We start from the raw sequence: 17,208 nt of genomic DNA, 5'->3' as shown, positions 1-17,208 counted from the left end.
TAATTTTATATTTAATATTTACATTAATTATATTATAGTTTTATACTATCAATTTAACAATTAAATAATATTGTTATAATATATTTATTATTTATATTATTAATTTAATATTTAATAAATATAATTGTGTATAGCATATAATTTAATTAATAAATAATATATAATAATGTTCTTATTTATATTAACTTATAATAATATATAAATGTATATTATATAAATAATATATATTATATTCTTATTATAAATATTTTTAATTTTTATATATTTATATATTTTTAATAATAATCCATATAATTTATATTAACTTAACTAATAATTAAATATTATCATAATATATTAATATTATTAATATTATTAACTTAATATTTATATCATACATAAATAATTATATATATAGTTTTACATATATATAAAACTATCTTGTCAAAGTTTCTCTCTAATACACACACACACACACACACACACACACACACACAGAGCTGGAATTTTCATTGAACTTAGATCAAATGTAGAACAGGGTGGGAAGAATTGGCATCTTTCTGATACTGACCCTAACACTCTATGAACACGATATCTCTATATTTACTTTGGCCTTTTGTAATGTCTTTTAAAAAGGATTTATGTTTCTTTCACAGAGATATTAAACATACCTGATTAGTTTCTTATCAGGTATTGTATATATTTTGCTGATTTGTAAGTAATTTCTTTGTATTACTTTTATATCTACAACCTCACTAAACCCTCATCTTTTATGGGAGAATTCTTTTGAGTAGTCTTGTAGATAATCAAATCAGTTGTGCTTACCTGATTTGTTTAAAGTAACAGTTTTGTTTCCTCCTTTCTATCATTATAGCTCTTAGCGCAAAAATTTCTATTGGTGTTAACCATGAATAAATTTTGAAAATTTTTGAATACCTCTTCTGTATTTATTACAAACGGAACATATGATTCTTTTCATTTATATGCTAATGAGTTTAAATACATTGATTCCCTGATGTTTAACCAACCTTGCATTCCTAGAACTTTTGTTTCTAGTAATTTCACTGAGAAATAATAATTTTATCTTCTTTCCATTGTTGATATTTATCTGATTTCTTTTCCTTGTGCAACTCCATTCATTAGTACCAGGAATACATTGTCAAATGACAGTGGTGTTAATAAATATTTTGTTTAAAACCTGAAAACTTTGGGTTGAGATCAGTCTTTCTTTCTAATAACAGGCAGATATAGATAAATGGATGATTTCACTACATTAAGGAAGTATTCACATAGTTCTTTTTTATTAAGAAAAAATTTTAATGAAAATGTTGTGATGTTAAATCTATCAGATGTTTGTAAGAATCCAGAGAAATGACTGAATTTTACTTCTGATATATTATTACTGATATATGCTCTATTAAATTATGTTTATAGATTTCCTAAGCCATCTGAATATTTAGGGAGGGAGGGAGGGAGGGAGGGAGGGAGAGAGAGAGAGGGAGAGGGAGAGAAAGAATCCCAAGCGGACTCTACTCTGCACTGTCAATGTAGAGCCCAATGTGGGCTCAAACCCACAAACCATGAGATCATGACCTGAGCTAAAATTAAGAATCAGACACTTAACCAACTGAGCCACCCAGATGCCCCAAGTACAGGAAAAGTTTTAGCAGGAAATTCAACAGCAAATATAAAGGAATTGGTAAGAAAATCATATTATTGTGTAAAATATCTTCCTATCAGACTAAAATACCTACCTTCTGTCTTCTAAACTCAAAAATGTAAGCCATTTTATTTAATAAAAAAGACAAAGTCTTAGAACTCCAGGGTGGCTCAGTTGGTTGAGTGGTTGAGCATCCAACTTTGGCTCAGGTCATGATCTTGTGTTCCTGAGTTTGAGCCCCATATCCGCTCTCTGTGGTCAGCACAGAGCCCACTTCAGATTCTCTGTCTCTCCCGCTTGTGCTTTCTCTCTCTCACAAAAATAAATAAAACATTTAAAAAACAGACAAAGCTTTTATAAACAGTATACTCTATAAAATGTGTCAAACTTCTAACTTTAATTTTCTAATGAATTCATTTTATGAATAATTCCATAAAACCTTAAGTTGATTTGCTGAGATGGAAATTATTTCTTCTCTCAGTGAATCCCCATGATATTTTCTCTGTATCTTTATGGTTCTCTAATGACTATAAGATACTTATTTTACTTGTTTCATATGTATGTAATGGACTATACACAATATGTAATACTACCCATTTTTATGTTTTGTTTTTTTCTATGTTTATAATACTTAGTAAACAAAAATTTACCCTCCTTCAAAAAAACCACAATTTGAGGGCATCTGTGTATCATATTCACTTTTATAAATCCTCTGCAACTACCAACACATTTTAAATGTAAGATATGCTCAGTTAATTTGTGCTAAAAAATAACATTTCCTTTAAAAAACGTCCACTAAGACTACCTTACAGACAATTTTTTAAAAGTTTGTTTATTTTGAGAGTGGGAGTGAGGATGCGTGTGTGTGAACAGGGGAGGGGCAGAGAGAAAGTAAGAGAGAGAATCCCAAGCAGACTCTGCAGTGACAGTACAGAGCCCGAGGTGGAGCTTGATCTCACAAACCATGAGATCATGACCTCAGCCAAAATCAAGAGTTGGACACCTAACTGACTGAAGCACCCAGATGCCCCTTTACAGGTGATTTAAAAAGCAGACAGTACATAAGTTTCAGATATATTGAGAAGTACTAAATTTAAATCTTACTGCCTATAAACAAAAGAAACAAAAACAGGGTCTTCTGGGTGGGTCAGTCGGTTAAGTGTCTGATTTCAGCTCAGGTCATCATCTTGTGGTCTGTGAGTTCAAGCCCCATGTTGGGCTCTGCTGACAGCTCAGAGCTTGGAACCTGCTTCAGATTCTGTGTCTCCCTCTCTCTGTCCCTCCCCAGCCCCTCCATCTCTCTCTCTCAAAAAAAAAAAATATATATATATATATATATTTTTTAAAAGAAACACAAACAGCTTTAGAAATGAAAATGAGTAGAATTCTGCCCTACTTATTGCATAGGTGCATACCCTTTCTTCATTTATCATCAGACTTAGTCATGAGCACAATTATCCGGCCTTTTCAATTCTAGGATATTAGATTATTATGGCACCCTGCAATAATGACAATAAAAATGTATAAGTATATGGAACATCTATGTAATATATGCAATGTAGACACTCAAATATTAGTTCCATTTCTCTTCTTGTGTTAGTCTATAGCCACCTCCTCACACTATGATGGCCAGTACTTAACTGACATGTAAAATATAAGTCAATTAAATCAGAGAACATACCTTAAATTCAAATGGGTAAATTAGGTTTTTAAATTTCCATTTTAATACAATGATGATGATGATGATGCTACTAATATCCACCTTTAATTTGCTCATATATTTCTCTCATGTACAAATTTCTATTATGTTATTTTACCCTAACGTGATCATATTGCTCTTCTAAATGACATCTCTGGAAACAATTGCAGCCCAGTGGAAGAAGTATGTCTTTGGTATTATTATAATACCTGTATTCCAGTTTCAGTTCTATATAGAACTGTGGTTTCTTAATCTGAAAATAGGAATAATAATGTCTACCTCACCAAACTGTTATAAATATTAGTGAGTACCTAAAGATGTTTTTATAAAAATGGAAAATATGATGAAAATACAATACTGTATTTCTAAGCATAATCACCATAATACATCTAGAAGGCAAACTGTTTATTTTTAATCCTGATTTTCAGCATATCTTATCCAAAAATAATGCTGTGGGTAGTTAAAAATCAAGCAATGCTATGGGTAAATCATTATACCTAAAACTTCCAACTGGTAATCTCTAGAAGCATAGAGGTGATCCTTGCTCCAAAAATTTGAATTTCCCTTCAAATCAAGAAATAATTAAACTAATTAATAAAAATAATAAACCCTAGGATTGGTTTTAATATAGACACTCTTCTTTTAACAAGTGTTTCTTCTTTAGCATAGCATTTCAACACTCAAAGAAAATTAACAGAACTCTGCCTTAAGTATGACTAGTGAGGTAAACAAAAGTGGCTTTCATCATCTGTTTGATGTTTTAACAAGGTATTAAGCTACTGGCCAACAGAAATGAATGTCCAATTTCTAACTCTTTACAATATTCTGAAACAGATGTTAACATTTTACTTTGTTGTTCCTCAATATTTGTCTTTTGAATCAACGGCAAGCTTCTTCTGGTGTAAATATTTTCTTTCATGCCTTAGCTGTTTGATCACTTTATTTTTCCTGGCTAATGTTTCACATTTTGCTCTTTGATACTTTCTGGTCAGACCCTTTGGGTTCAAGACTTCAAAGTAAACCAGAACAAATGGCACACAAGACCAATTCTGCCCAAGCATTTTAAATTCAAATGTGGTTCTTCAACATGCTTGGTGTGCTTTACAAAAAGTCACTTCCTTTCTTGTATTCATCACTAAATAAAGCACCTTTCAATAAAAGGTAAAAAATTAAAGTAATTTTTGTTTACACTGTGTTTTTGGAGTTCTTCTCTCACACAGATTGATCTAGACAATATGAAGCAGCAGCAGCAATCACATACTTCCTATCAGACTACTGCTCCCTAAAAGGTACTTCAAAAGGCAATTATCACATAGGAAAGAAGACATTAGGGCTTTATTGTGGACTTATTACATTCAAAGGTTTTTTTTTTAAACAAATAAAATGTAGGCTATTTTTATAAGATAGTTTTCATGCTTGGAAAACAATTGCTTGTTTCCTATGATCACAAGTTTTGGTATACAAAACTATATGATTAATTTATTGTACCTTATTATAAATAGGCCACCAAAAGAGGACATTTTCCCATTAAACAATGAGCCTCTTGAAAACAAGAACCTACCTTATCCATTTTTGCACATCCAGCAGCCAGAAGAGAAGGTGCTCAATAAATGTTGTCTTAATAAATAAAGAAGGAACGACTAAGCAATTTATTTTAAGATTATTAGCTATGGTCTAACTAACAAAAATTTTAGGTAGAAACTTACAATTTACTTTATAAAGGTAAAAGGATAAATTATAAATGAATCCCTTTTTTTAAACATCTAATTAAAGCAATGTTCTCCTGCAGAAACACACGCCATGACTCCAAACCATAATTCTTGGTAATGGAGTGACAAAACTGATTTGAGAGAGCCCAAAGAGCAAAATGCAAATGGGCACTATTAAAAAAATCACAAAGCAACTGAACATTATGGTTAAAATATCTAGATTAGATAACACTATTATGTTAATTTTAATTTCCTTGTTTTGATACTTGTTTTGTGGTTATGTAAGAAAATTCCTTTTTTAAGAAATACAAACTGAAGTATTTAGGGGTAAAAGGCCATCATATGCATTAATTGCTCTTAAATGATACAAAAAGTACTTATATGAACATACACATATACGAGTAAGAAAAAAGAAAGAGAGAAAACAAGAGTAGTGAAATGTTAATCTTTGGGGAATCTAAGTGAAGGCAATAGAGTGATTCTTTGTACTATTTTGAAACTTCTATGTATTGAAAACAATGTGAAAACTAAACACTCAAAAAATAAAAGAATTATATTATTAAAATGTCTAAAAAGCAACCACACAATAAATACAACACAAAATCTGTATCACAAGCATTGAGTTGAGAACAGGATAAAATAAACTTTCCTTTCTTGGAGGCCAACATAAATTAAAATTCTATCAGAAGTGATCAAATAAACCTCTCCAAACTTAAACACAGACTTTCTACCCTATTACCTCTGATACCTACAATGACTCAGTTTGAGTCTTAACATGCAATTACATCTTAGAGAACAAGGAATTAAACTTAGAAACAATAGAAAATAATATGAGAACAATTTTTCTCAGTCTTTTAAGGAACACACACTAAGTGAGAATCTGGCCAACCTTCTTGCCTTAATTTTACCTAATTCTGGATGAAATAAAATTAATTATCAAGCATTAAAAGGTAAAGAAGGTCAATAGTCTATTAGCCTCTGACAATTCAATGAAATATCAACATTATATATATTTTGGATACTGGGAAAAACTCATTGTCTACTCTTTTAAAAGTATATGGAAGATAAAAATATGTTAATAAAGAAAAGCTAGTTTTTTATTAGAAAGCAGTATCACCATTAACAGAATACACATTTCATCAAATATTACAAAGTTTAAGACACAACTCAGAAGAAAAGAAAACATATCCTCACCCAATTGGGAAATCAACATCGTCACCATGAGCTGTCATGTGATAAAGTCCAAATTTAGCCAATTTAACATGTCCCTACAATAATAATAATAAAACATTATTAAATATTTTAATATTATTAGTAGGAAAAAATATCATTATGTATCATAAGTAAGGAAATCACCATTAGTGAGGTACATTAAGAAAAAATTGTATTTTATCATAACTATAATAAAAACTATTTGCCAATGTGTGAAGCCTGCTTTATTCTCATTACAAATATATGTATATGTATATGCATACATGTATGTATAGATATACACATATATATTACTTGTATATAGATCTCAAAACAACACTTAAAAATTAAATTTATATTTTTATAAAATTATAAAAATTTTCCAGATATGTTGACAAAACAAAAAAAGCAGAAATGTTCTCATTTGTCTTGAATCCCTGCTTGGAACATTTTTGGTAATTTTCACAAGATAAATTTTTTTTTTTCAAGGAGTTCCAAGTCCATTCATAATGTCATAAATTTAACCCTGACATGGGAATTCTTAACTTGGAAATATTAGTTACCAAATCATGAAGATATTAGTGAATCTGCTAGATTTCCAACAATCATTTATATTGTTTGAAAAAGCCATAATTATCACAAGAGATTCTTAATAAAAGACAAATATAAATTTTGTAAGTCTCTTAAGTTTTCCTCCTTTTAGATATTTAAGACTTTAAAACACATTAAGTTGATTTAAATTTTTTTTTCTTTTTCTCAAGAACTTTACTTCTCAGCATTACAAAACATTTATATCTCCAAACAACTCAGATTGGTTATATACTCCACTGCCATAAATATGAAATGAATGAGTACCATTTTAGCTTTTATGATTTTTAATACCATAGCATAATTATATTAAAAGTCTAGAAAAGAATCAGAGGAAAATAATAATCCTTCTAATATAAAAAATAATTCCCAAGACACACTTCTTTCAAAGCTATTTTAAATGCTTATGAAAAAATGAAAGTATGATTATTCCTGAAAATATACCATTTTGCTACCCATAATTCTCTTACAGAGGTTGACTTGGTTCTTATTAATCACCCATAAGATTTCCAAGTAAAGAAGTGGTACTCCAATAAAAAAGGAAACTAGGTATGAACAGTTGGTAAATAAAGAAGGTAATGGGGAAGAAAAAAAAGAAGAAAAAATAGGGAGGAAGAATAATAAACAGGAGAAAATGCAAAACAGTTGTACTATCAGAAAAATACTCTGTGTCAATAGAGCTTTCTTTAAATGAAAGCAAATCCAGGGGTGCCTGGATGGCTTAGTCGGTTAAGTGATCAACTTTTGATTCCAGAGCAGGACATGATCTCACGATCCATGAGATTGAGCCCATGTCATCCAGCTCTGTGCTGAAAGAAGGGAGCCTGCCTGGGATTCTCTCTATCCCCCTCTCTCTGCTCCTCCCATGTATGCATGTGTGCGCTCTCGCTCTCTCTGTCTCTCAAAATAAATAAACATTTTTTAAAAATGAAAGCAAACTCAGAGGCGTGGACTGGGAAGCTATAATGCATACTTTTCAGAAAGTGAATGAAAGGAAAAACAAAACATGAAGTTAGAAAATGAATCTTGAGGAAAAAGGAATAATGCATGTGAAAAAAACACATGGACAAAAAATTTAAAGATAGTTTTTTTTATTGTTTATTTATTTTTGAGAGGGGGGACAGGAAGGGCAGAGAGGGGGCGACAGAGGATCTGAAGTAGGCTCTGTGCTGACAGTGGAGAACTCGATGTGGGGCTAGAACTCACGAACTCCAGGATCATGACCTGAGCTGAAGTTGGACACTTAATTGACAGAGCCACCCAGGTGCCCCATAAAGGTAGTTGTTTTTTTCCTAACTGCCACAAGTATATCACTTTCATACAGCCATTTCATTATGAGTATTATTAAAACATATTTGTATTCTAAAGACCCTCTGATAGAGTGGGTCTAATTTCAGTAGCTTCCACCCACAAATAACAAATAAAATATTTGTTACTTAATTTATTATTTGACAATTACCTTTCGGTCCAAAAGAATATTATGAGGAGAAAGTGCCCGGTGTACTATACCATGTTTGTTCATATACTGCAAACCCTGAAGTACCTCAAATGCTATGCACAAAACCTTTGAGTAGCTACAAAGAAAAAAAAAAAAAGTCACAGATCAACAGATACAATTACAAAGCAGATACAGAACCTGTTTTAAAGAATGAAATGACATTATAAAAATTGAAAGAGTTGTATTTTTATTATTCCTCTTCTATTCAGAGAAAATATGATCTATAAATTTTATAAAATATCCACTACATACATATTTTGGATTTTATGATTACAACAGAATTGATCTGGCAAAGATCCTACAGTTTTCTAAGCCTACTCTAACAGCAGGGAGGGAGTTGAATTTTGGTGATGCACAATTAACCTTCTACAGGTTTGTCTTTGCCAAATTATCTGGGAAGTTTCAAATATAAGGCAGAACTAAGTCAATGAAAACCACCTTTCCTGCTCAAGACAAAATACCTAAGTTCCTGAAAAATAGCTAAAATATATTTTATGGTAGATGGACACGAGGTTACTTTCCATATCCACAAAACAACCCCTAGCAACTGACAATTTATCAAACATTTCTCTTTAATTCTTCCTAAGCCATCTTCCAGTGGAATGCCCAGTTTCTCTCTTTTTCCATATCTTTCCATTTTTTTTTTTAATTTTTTTTTTTCAACGTTTATTTATTTTTGGGACAGAGAGAGACAGAGCATGAACGGGGGAGGGGCAGAGAGAGAGGAGACACAGAATCAGAAACAGGCTCCAGGCTCTGAGCCATCAGCCCAGAGCCCGACGCGGGGCTCGAACTCACAGACCGCGAGATCGTGACCTGGCTGAAGTCGGACGCTTAACCGACTGCGCCACCCAGGTGCCCTCCATTTTTTTTTTTAAATCAAGAACCATTAACATGGGAAGTTAGGGATGATATAAGGAAAGTGGGAAAGACTAATTCAAACCCAATCCCCCAAACTATCAATATTAACATTTTTGTATAGATTTCTTTTCTACTCATTTTTTGACATTTTATCTATCTATCTATCTTAATTGGTTTATATTATGCTTTTTTTTTTTTAAAGATTTTTGTTTTTTTGTAAGTAATCTCTACATTCAACATGGGCTCAAACTCCCAACTCCAAGATAAGTCACATGCTCTACCAACTGAGCCAGTCAGGTGCCCCTGACATTTTAAATTAGACTTTTAAAAATTAAATTAATATCTACAGGTAATCACTAAAACTAATTTTTTAAAAGGTATAAATAAATTTATAAATTTATTTTATAATAAATAGTAAAGATAAATAAAAGTAAAGATAAATAAAAAAAATAGTCAACCTCAAAGCTGGTAGAATAAAAGGAAAAAAAGAACAAAGAACAAATGGAACAATTAGAAAATAACAGACTTTAATTAGGATGTATCAAACATCATATTAAATGTAAATGCAAACATCTAAACTGAAAGATAAAAATTGTCAGATTACATAGGAATTAAGCCTCAATTATATTCAGACTATAAGGAACCCACATTAAATAAAAGGCATACATTAAAGTAAAAGGATGGAATAACAGATCACTGATTATCATGGGCTTGCTTGGAGGGACGGGTTGACTGCAAGAGAATATGTGGAAAATTTACCTGACAGAACTGTTATGTTCTTGACTTTGATGATGATTACACTACTGAGTTTGTCAAATTGACTGACCTGTACACTAAAAAAGTTATATTTTAAAGTATGTAAATTACAGCTCAATAAACCTGATGTTAAAAAAGTAAGCTGAAGAAAATTTTCAAAAAAATATTTGTAATATGACTCCCTCCTCCAAATTAAGTCCATAAGAAAGAGCAAGACATGAAAAGCTAAAATCCCTTTCCTCTCATCCTAGTCTGACTTTCCAGAGGTATCCACCCTTAGCAATTTCTGTTTTCAATTCTGCTGGTTAGATTTTAGTTAACATTATTAAGTCTTTGCTATGCAAGATGATATAATTAATATACTTTTACAACATTCCCATTTTCCTTTCCCAACTCCTGATTTTTATTAGTTATATTATTTTTAAATTATTGAATTTTATAGATGAAACAAAAGAAATCTACATTCCTTTCTTGAAGGCTAAACAAATAAACAAGTAAATATATGATACATAGTAATTACGTGTTAAGGAGGAAAAGGAAGAGAGAATGTGGGATAGCAGGTTGCTATTACATGTAGAGAAGGAAGATCAAGGAAGGCATCACTAAGATGACATTTGTGCAGAAATCTAAAGGAAGTGAAAAAGACATGTAGCTCTCTGGGAAATACGTGATTCAGGCAGAGGGCACAGTAGGCAAGTCCTGAACTGGAAGATTGCATAGCAGTTCAAAAAGTGCAACAAAGCCACTGTGCATGCGGTAGAGTGAGCAAAGGGCAAGGTGTTAGGAGATGAGGGCAGAGACATAACAAGGAGCCAGATCATGTAAGGCTATTTAGGCCATTGTAAAGCCTTTGGCTTTCACTCTGAGACAGATGGGAAGTGGTTGTCACATTGCTATACTATGATTAGTAAATATTCATTGTAGAACTAAGAAAACAATATACTCCTAAGCCACTTAACCCCTAGCTCTCAAGAGAAAATGTATCAGTCATCAGGATTTGATGGATACTATAATTTCATAATTATACCTCTATTATGAAGGTTATCATCAGCTATCATCATTTTTATACTTCTTACTCATTTTGTATTTACATTTTTATTTAGTTAGAATACATCCATGAGAAAATTTTTCTTAAGAGTGGCGTGAGTAGGAAATTTTAAAGCATGGTCTTAAAATGTCTTATTCTTGCCTTTAAACTTGGCAAAAGATTTCTCTATTGTCCTTTATTAATAGTAAGAAGTCCAATATCAATCTAATTTCGTTGTAGACACCTTGTTATTCCCCTCCGGAAGCTTGGGATTCTTTTTCACTTCATCCTTAGACTTTTACAATTTTAGTCCAGTATATCTAGAGTATGGGCATTTGTGCATTTATGTTAGTAAGCAATAGGTGTGGCTTTTAACCTGAAGACTCAAATGTTGCATTAGCAGAATTAAGAAGGAAAAGTTTGTTATGTCTTTGTTTTCTCCCTCTACTATATCTTTTAGTTAGAACTCTCAGAGGGCAGGTGAAAATTACATCTATTCTTGAGATCAACTTTCTGTTTTATTTACTATGAGTCTGGCCTTTAGTCCTATCTCTTCTACTATTTAATTTCCAAGGAATTTGCTCTGTTCTCTAGTTGTTCTTTAATAGATCCTTTTCTTTTGATTATGGATACATTATTCTTTTGAATCTCTCTGAAGATAGTTATTAGAATTCTGTTAATAATTAAGGGGAAAAGAAGGGTGTTATCTTTATTTTCTCTGGGGTGTTTCTGTTTTTTTTTTTTTTATTTGCTTTTTTTTCCCCCACTTCCCTTGGCTTTCTTTCTCTCAGACTATTTTTTCCTCAAATGTCTGGTAATCCTTAGTTGCCAGCCATACTTTAAAACAAAGCAATAAACTGACATTCTTCATAAAGTATGTAAAAAAAGAAATAATAAAAGTTGCTATTTATAAGGAATGCTTATTTGAGACTCAGTGGGTTAAGCATCTGACTCTTGATTTTGGCTTAGGTCATGATCTCAAGGTCATCCCCAAGCCCTGACTCTGAGCTGAGTGTGGAGCCTGCTTAAGATTTTCTCTCTCCCTCTTCTTCTGCCCTTCCCCTGCTTGCTCCTGTGCTCTCTCTCAAAAAAAAGAACACTTATTTAAACGATTTCTCTTTATCAAGCAGTTTCCCCCATATTAAAGTGCCACAACAGCTACTCAAGCAAATAGGAAATGTGTGAAACAAAAACAATTTGAAAGTAACAAGAGTTTTCCTAAACAGCCTCAAAAAAGAAACCAACTTTGTAAAGGAAAAGATTCTGAACTTTAAAACAACTATAGTGATACTGGCAAATATGTGCATGTGAAAGAATGCAGACCTGTCTCATTTTAAAAACAAAGAAAAATTTTCCTTGACATTGACTAACAAATAAAAGATAAGAACTTAATTTTCTAAACTCATTTGACTCTGTAAGTCATGTTTACCATAGTAATCTGTCTTGTCCTCGTTGTCCTTTTCTCCAACATGCACACACATAATTCACAAAATCTTAAAAGCTGATGCCATATTCAGCTGTGACACTAGAGGACCTCAGTTGCACACTACTTCAATATAGATGCCTTCCTTAAGAAATTAAAACCAAACCTTTAAAGTGATTTTTCCATTAAACTAGTTCTCAAACAGCTGAACAGAGAAGACTACATGTTCTATTTTGACAACTTGTTTTTGCTGATTATAAAATATAATTGGAAAATACTTCCATGTCAAAAAGCACATTCATGCTATTATAGAGTTGATGAGCATATATGCTGAAATAATTTTTATTTTTATTTTTTTATTTTTTTTTTTAATTTTTTTTTCAACGTTTATTTATTTTTGGGACAGAGAGAGACAGAGCATGAACGGGGGAGGGGCAGAGAGAGAGGGAGACACAGAATCTGAAACAGGCTCCAGGCTCTGAGCCATCAGCCCAGAGCCCGACGCGGGGCTCGAACTCACGGACCGCGAGATCGTGACCTGGCTGAAGTCGGACACCCAACCGACTGCGCCACCCAGGCGCCCCGCTGAAATAATTTTTAAATATTCAAACATATAAAACTGAAGCTCATGACATACCTTTCCTTAGCTATTACTTGAGAGTATTATAGCTAATGGACTCAGTACTCTTCTAAATCAGAGTAAATCAGATTTGGTTTTCTGCCCTATTGTAGGATTTAATTTTTAAATTTATTTTAAAATACAAGTATAAAGGAGAAGAAAAAGATAGTGTTATTTTCTATAATGAGACAATAGAATCAGTATTTGTGAAATTCTGTATATTTACTTGTTTTTAAAGCTCTATTCTCTAATACTGCCAATAATTTAGATGATGAAGTCTTTTAAGATAATTATTTTGAAGTAGCTAATGCAATTATAATGCAACAGCAAAATAAAAAGTCATATGTATAGTAATAGCATGTCACAGTTAACTGAAAATGGGCTCCAGAAGGAGTTAAGATTAAGAGATTGGGATTCTCTCTCTGTCTCTCTCTCTCTGTCTCTCTCTCTCTCTCTCTCTCTCTCTCTCTCTCTCTCTCACACACACACACACACACACACACACACACACACACACACACAGATGTTGGCAGGGGATAAAAGGACTTCATCCTTCACAGTTCCCAAGTCAGAATCTTGTTAATAAAGAAATCCATCACTAATCTAGAAAATGTAAATCAAACTTCAAATTATAAAAGATCCTCTTCCTTTTGAAATTTTCAGTTACTACTGCTAATTCCAGAGATTAGAAGAGTAGCATTTACTTTGTTACCATTATCCTTGACACCCTGAGAAGTTTAATGAGCATAAGAATCTTTGGTGATTATAAAAACAGATATGGCCAAAAAGGTAGCTATCAAAATAATGATTAATAGTTTTTAATAAAGCAAAGTGACATTTTAAAATACTTTCATTTATATTTAAACGCATCAATTAAGTGGCCATTAGCTGCTTGGTACTGTGTTTTTTTTACACCACTGTGTTTTTAGGTTCCATGGACCTCAAGAGAAAGAACTGATCTCTACAATCAAGAAACCTGCAGTATAGTTGTAAAGACAGATTTATAAACTAATAATTTTAATACAATTGAATTCACAGCATTTCATTACAACTATAATTCAATTAAGTTAGCAGATGAGAGTCATCCTTTTCTTCTGTCTTATAAGAAAGAAAACATGAACATCTATTTATTACATTGGTGAGACCAAAGCAGGTCGACAAAAATAAATCTTGAGAAAGTAAGATTAAAGATCTTTAAAAAGATTAAAGATTTTAAAAAGAAAAAAAAGTCACTACCACCATCACCATCACAAGCAATAACAACTGACAATAACTTTTAGGCATGAGTCAACTTGGTTGTCTCTGAATTGCGAACATGGCTTAATGAATTCCAAAACTACTAGGTTAGTACAATACTAAGTATACTTGTTTATCCCTTTCCAGATGTATTTCAAAGGAAGTTTACACTGTGTTTCTGATTCAATCATCCCTAAATTATTTATAGCTGTTTAGCTTACCAGATTAAAACATACTGAGGCCAAGATCATGGGTTTAATATCTATAAGGATTGGCTTGCTTCACATGTACATAGCCACAGATTTTCATCTAACTCCAGCCAATATTGCCAAATACAGATTGTTTGTCACAATGAGACGTTGTTCAACCTCTATTTACTTAAAACATTCTGACTTTCAACCACAATTTCCTATACTTCTCTGAGGACCTGCGCTTTAATCTCATTAAGTCCTTGAGACCCTTGTTTTCTAAGCCTCCTCTGTTATCTCAACTAGCCCTGTTTTGACATCCTTCTTTTATTCTAGATCTATTCTGTCACTTCAACTCGTTTGGGGGGTGGGGGATAGAATTCTTCATGGCTTCTCATCTGATGGCTCTACCCCTGGGAGAATTGGACTTCTCTGTATTCTGACAGTACATAGTTGAAGAGCTTATTAATTCTATGGTAATAATTTCTATATAGGTTTGTCTCTCTCACTGTACCCTGAGGCAGGTACTAGCTTATTCAACTTGCAATCCCTATATCTATCACAGTAACTATAAGGTAGGTGTTCAATAAATATATTCAATGACATCCATGATGGTGCAAGAGGGTGCAGATAACAAGATTAAATTCTTAATTAATTAATGAACCATTAATTAAATAACAGCTCAAAAAAGTATATTACACTCGCAATGGATCAACAGTGTCAATCTCATTTATAAGAAGTAGATTTCTCATAAGCTGACTTAAGAGGTTTTTTTTTTTTTTGAAAGAAAGAAAACCCTGCCATTTGCAACAATATGGATAAATCTGGAGGACATTATGCTAAGTGAAATAAGCTGGCCACAGAAGGACAAATACTGCCTGATCCCACTTATGTAAAGTATAAAAAATAGTCAAATTTATAGAAGCAGAGAATGGAACAATGGTTACAAGGGACTGGGGAAGAGAAGAAAATGGTTACCAGGGACTGGGGAGAGAGGAAAATCAATTGATTTAAAGTTTCAGTTGTGTAAGAGAAGTTCCATGCCAAAGAGATCTGCCATACAACATAATGCCTGTAGTTAACAATACTGTATTGCCCACTTAAAATTTTATTAGTAGGGTAGATCTCATTATAAGTGTTCTTATCACACACAAAAATAAAAAGGACACAAGGCAACTTTTAGCAGTGATGAGAATATCTATACCTTGATTGCAGTGATGGTTTCACAAGTGCATTCATAAAGTCAAACTCAAATATATACATTTCAGTCTTCTTGGGTATCAATTATACCTCAATAAAGGTGTTAAAAAAGAAAATAAAATAAGGACACATTCCTATCAGCTTCAAACCATCAGTTCCTTTTTGGTATTTGTAATGTTTCCAACAAGCGATGTTATTCAGATTGCAAGAAATAGAGGCCAAGAAAGAAAGTGAGAGGTCAGGGTTGCTGGGATAGATTTGGAAGTCATTCATAATAGGTGGTAACTAAAACCACACATGCTATTTCCTCTGATCCATAATCCATGATATTTCTAAGGGCCACTCCACAAGCCAAAATACCCATACTGTCAGCAAACCAAGGGAGGAAACACACTTCTGGATTCTATGAGTTCAAGATGTTCTTTCACCTTATAAAACCTGATCACTCCCACAGAAATTTTCCTTTTGGTCTAAAACATTTCTTACTTGGTATCAGCCTGAAGTGAAATGTTAAGGGAGAATAAACACAAATGAAAATTAGTTAGCTACTGTGTGATTTAAGAAATGAAGAGGAATGATATCAAACTAATGACTAATGTTCAGAAAATAATACAACTGTATACTCCTGTTATCTTCAGCCTAAAGTCTCTTTCTGTAACTTCAAGAAAAAAGAACTCAAGTAGTATATAATTTTTCAATGGTTCACTGGTTTATAATTCTAGAATTTGGAGAGGGTCATTTTCAGTGGGGAGTTAATGTCCTTGAGGCTTTTACAATTTGCCACTTGTCACTAAATTTTAACATTTTGCTAAAAATGCCACACTATTTAACAGAGCATATTTTTTCTAAAGAAAAAAAAGTTTTAGAATTCAGAAAGGAAATAACTTACTTCACAATGGGTACACATTTTAGCCTGAAAGGTCACCCATCCATGCTAAATTTAATAGTTCATTTGCCTCAGATTCAGATGTTTTGAAACTAACACTGCATTGATTAACTGCTTACCTAAAGATTATTTTGTAATAGGTCTAGAAATAAATCAGCCCATCTGTTCCTAAGTTGTAATGTTGGGCATATTTTACAATTTAGTTCTCACTCAAAGAAGAAAAAAAGTTGAAAGCTATAAATCTGGAATGTGACTAGTTCTCAATAGGATACAAAAATTGGGAAATTAATTTTCCAACTTGAATACTAGATAACTTTCCTTTCTCATCAGAAACTTAATTTGATAAGATCAAAATACATATGGAAAGCATATCTCGTGGTTTGAGGTTCAGATATAAAGCCAGGAGACTCTGTCACTGATTTGCTTTGCTTGGAGAATGTTCCAATTTCATCCTGCCTCAGTCTGCAAATGTATAAAGTGGGAAACGTAACACCAACAAGGGCTGAATGGAGATCAATGAGCTATTGGTCCTGCACAGAATGTGGGCCAATTGTAAAAACAGAACAAAACAAACAAAAAGCCTAAGTCCCTCTCAAAAAAATCAGGGTCTCTATAATAAATTCTATAATACTATTTTGTTTATCTATCTATCTATCTATCTATCTATCTATCTATCTATCTATCTATC

At 32.4% G+C, this 17,208-nt stretch overlaps 1 protein-coding gene across 10 annotated transcripts in view; it reads right to left on the bottom strand.

Annotated features, from left to right (window-relative positions):
- TBCK (TBC1 domain containing kinase) overlaps positions 1 to 17,208 on the bottom strand; it is a 223,944-nt gene that overhangs the window by 154,835 nt on the left and 51,901 nt on the right. For 8 of the 10 annotated variants that reach the window (XR_005790785.1, XM_040476786.1, XM_040476777.1 and 5 more), the window contains 2 exons: positions 8,286 to 8,400; positions 6,242 to 6,315 (listed from right to left, as the gene is read on the bottom strand). Coding sequence is in view for 8 of the 10 variants with exons in the window: in XM_040476786.1 (XP_040332720.1) it covers positions 6,242 to 6,315; positions 8,286 to 8,400 (189 nt within the window). In the remaining 2 variants the exon portion in view is untranslated. Of the gene's footprint in view, positions 1 to 1,733; positions 1,841 to 6,241; positions 6,316 to 8,285; positions 8,403 to 9,889; positions 9,896 to 16,834; positions 16,840 to 17,208 lie in introns of those variants that run through there. The other 2 variants (XM_040476813.1, XM_040476835.1) reach the window with 2 other exon arrangements.

The sequence above is a fragment of the Herpailurus yagouaroundi genome, unplaced genomic scaffold, assembly GCF_014898765.1.
Source record: "Herpailurus yagouaroundi ecotype Mexico unplaced genomic scaffold, PumYag 28, whole genome shotgun sequence".
NCBI classification, from domain to species: Eukaryota; Metazoa; Chordata; class Mammalia; order Carnivora; family Felidae; genus Herpailurus; species Herpailurus yagouaroundi.
Note: the sequence above shows the minus strand (reverse complement) of the source record. Positions and strands in the feature narration are given on the sequence as shown.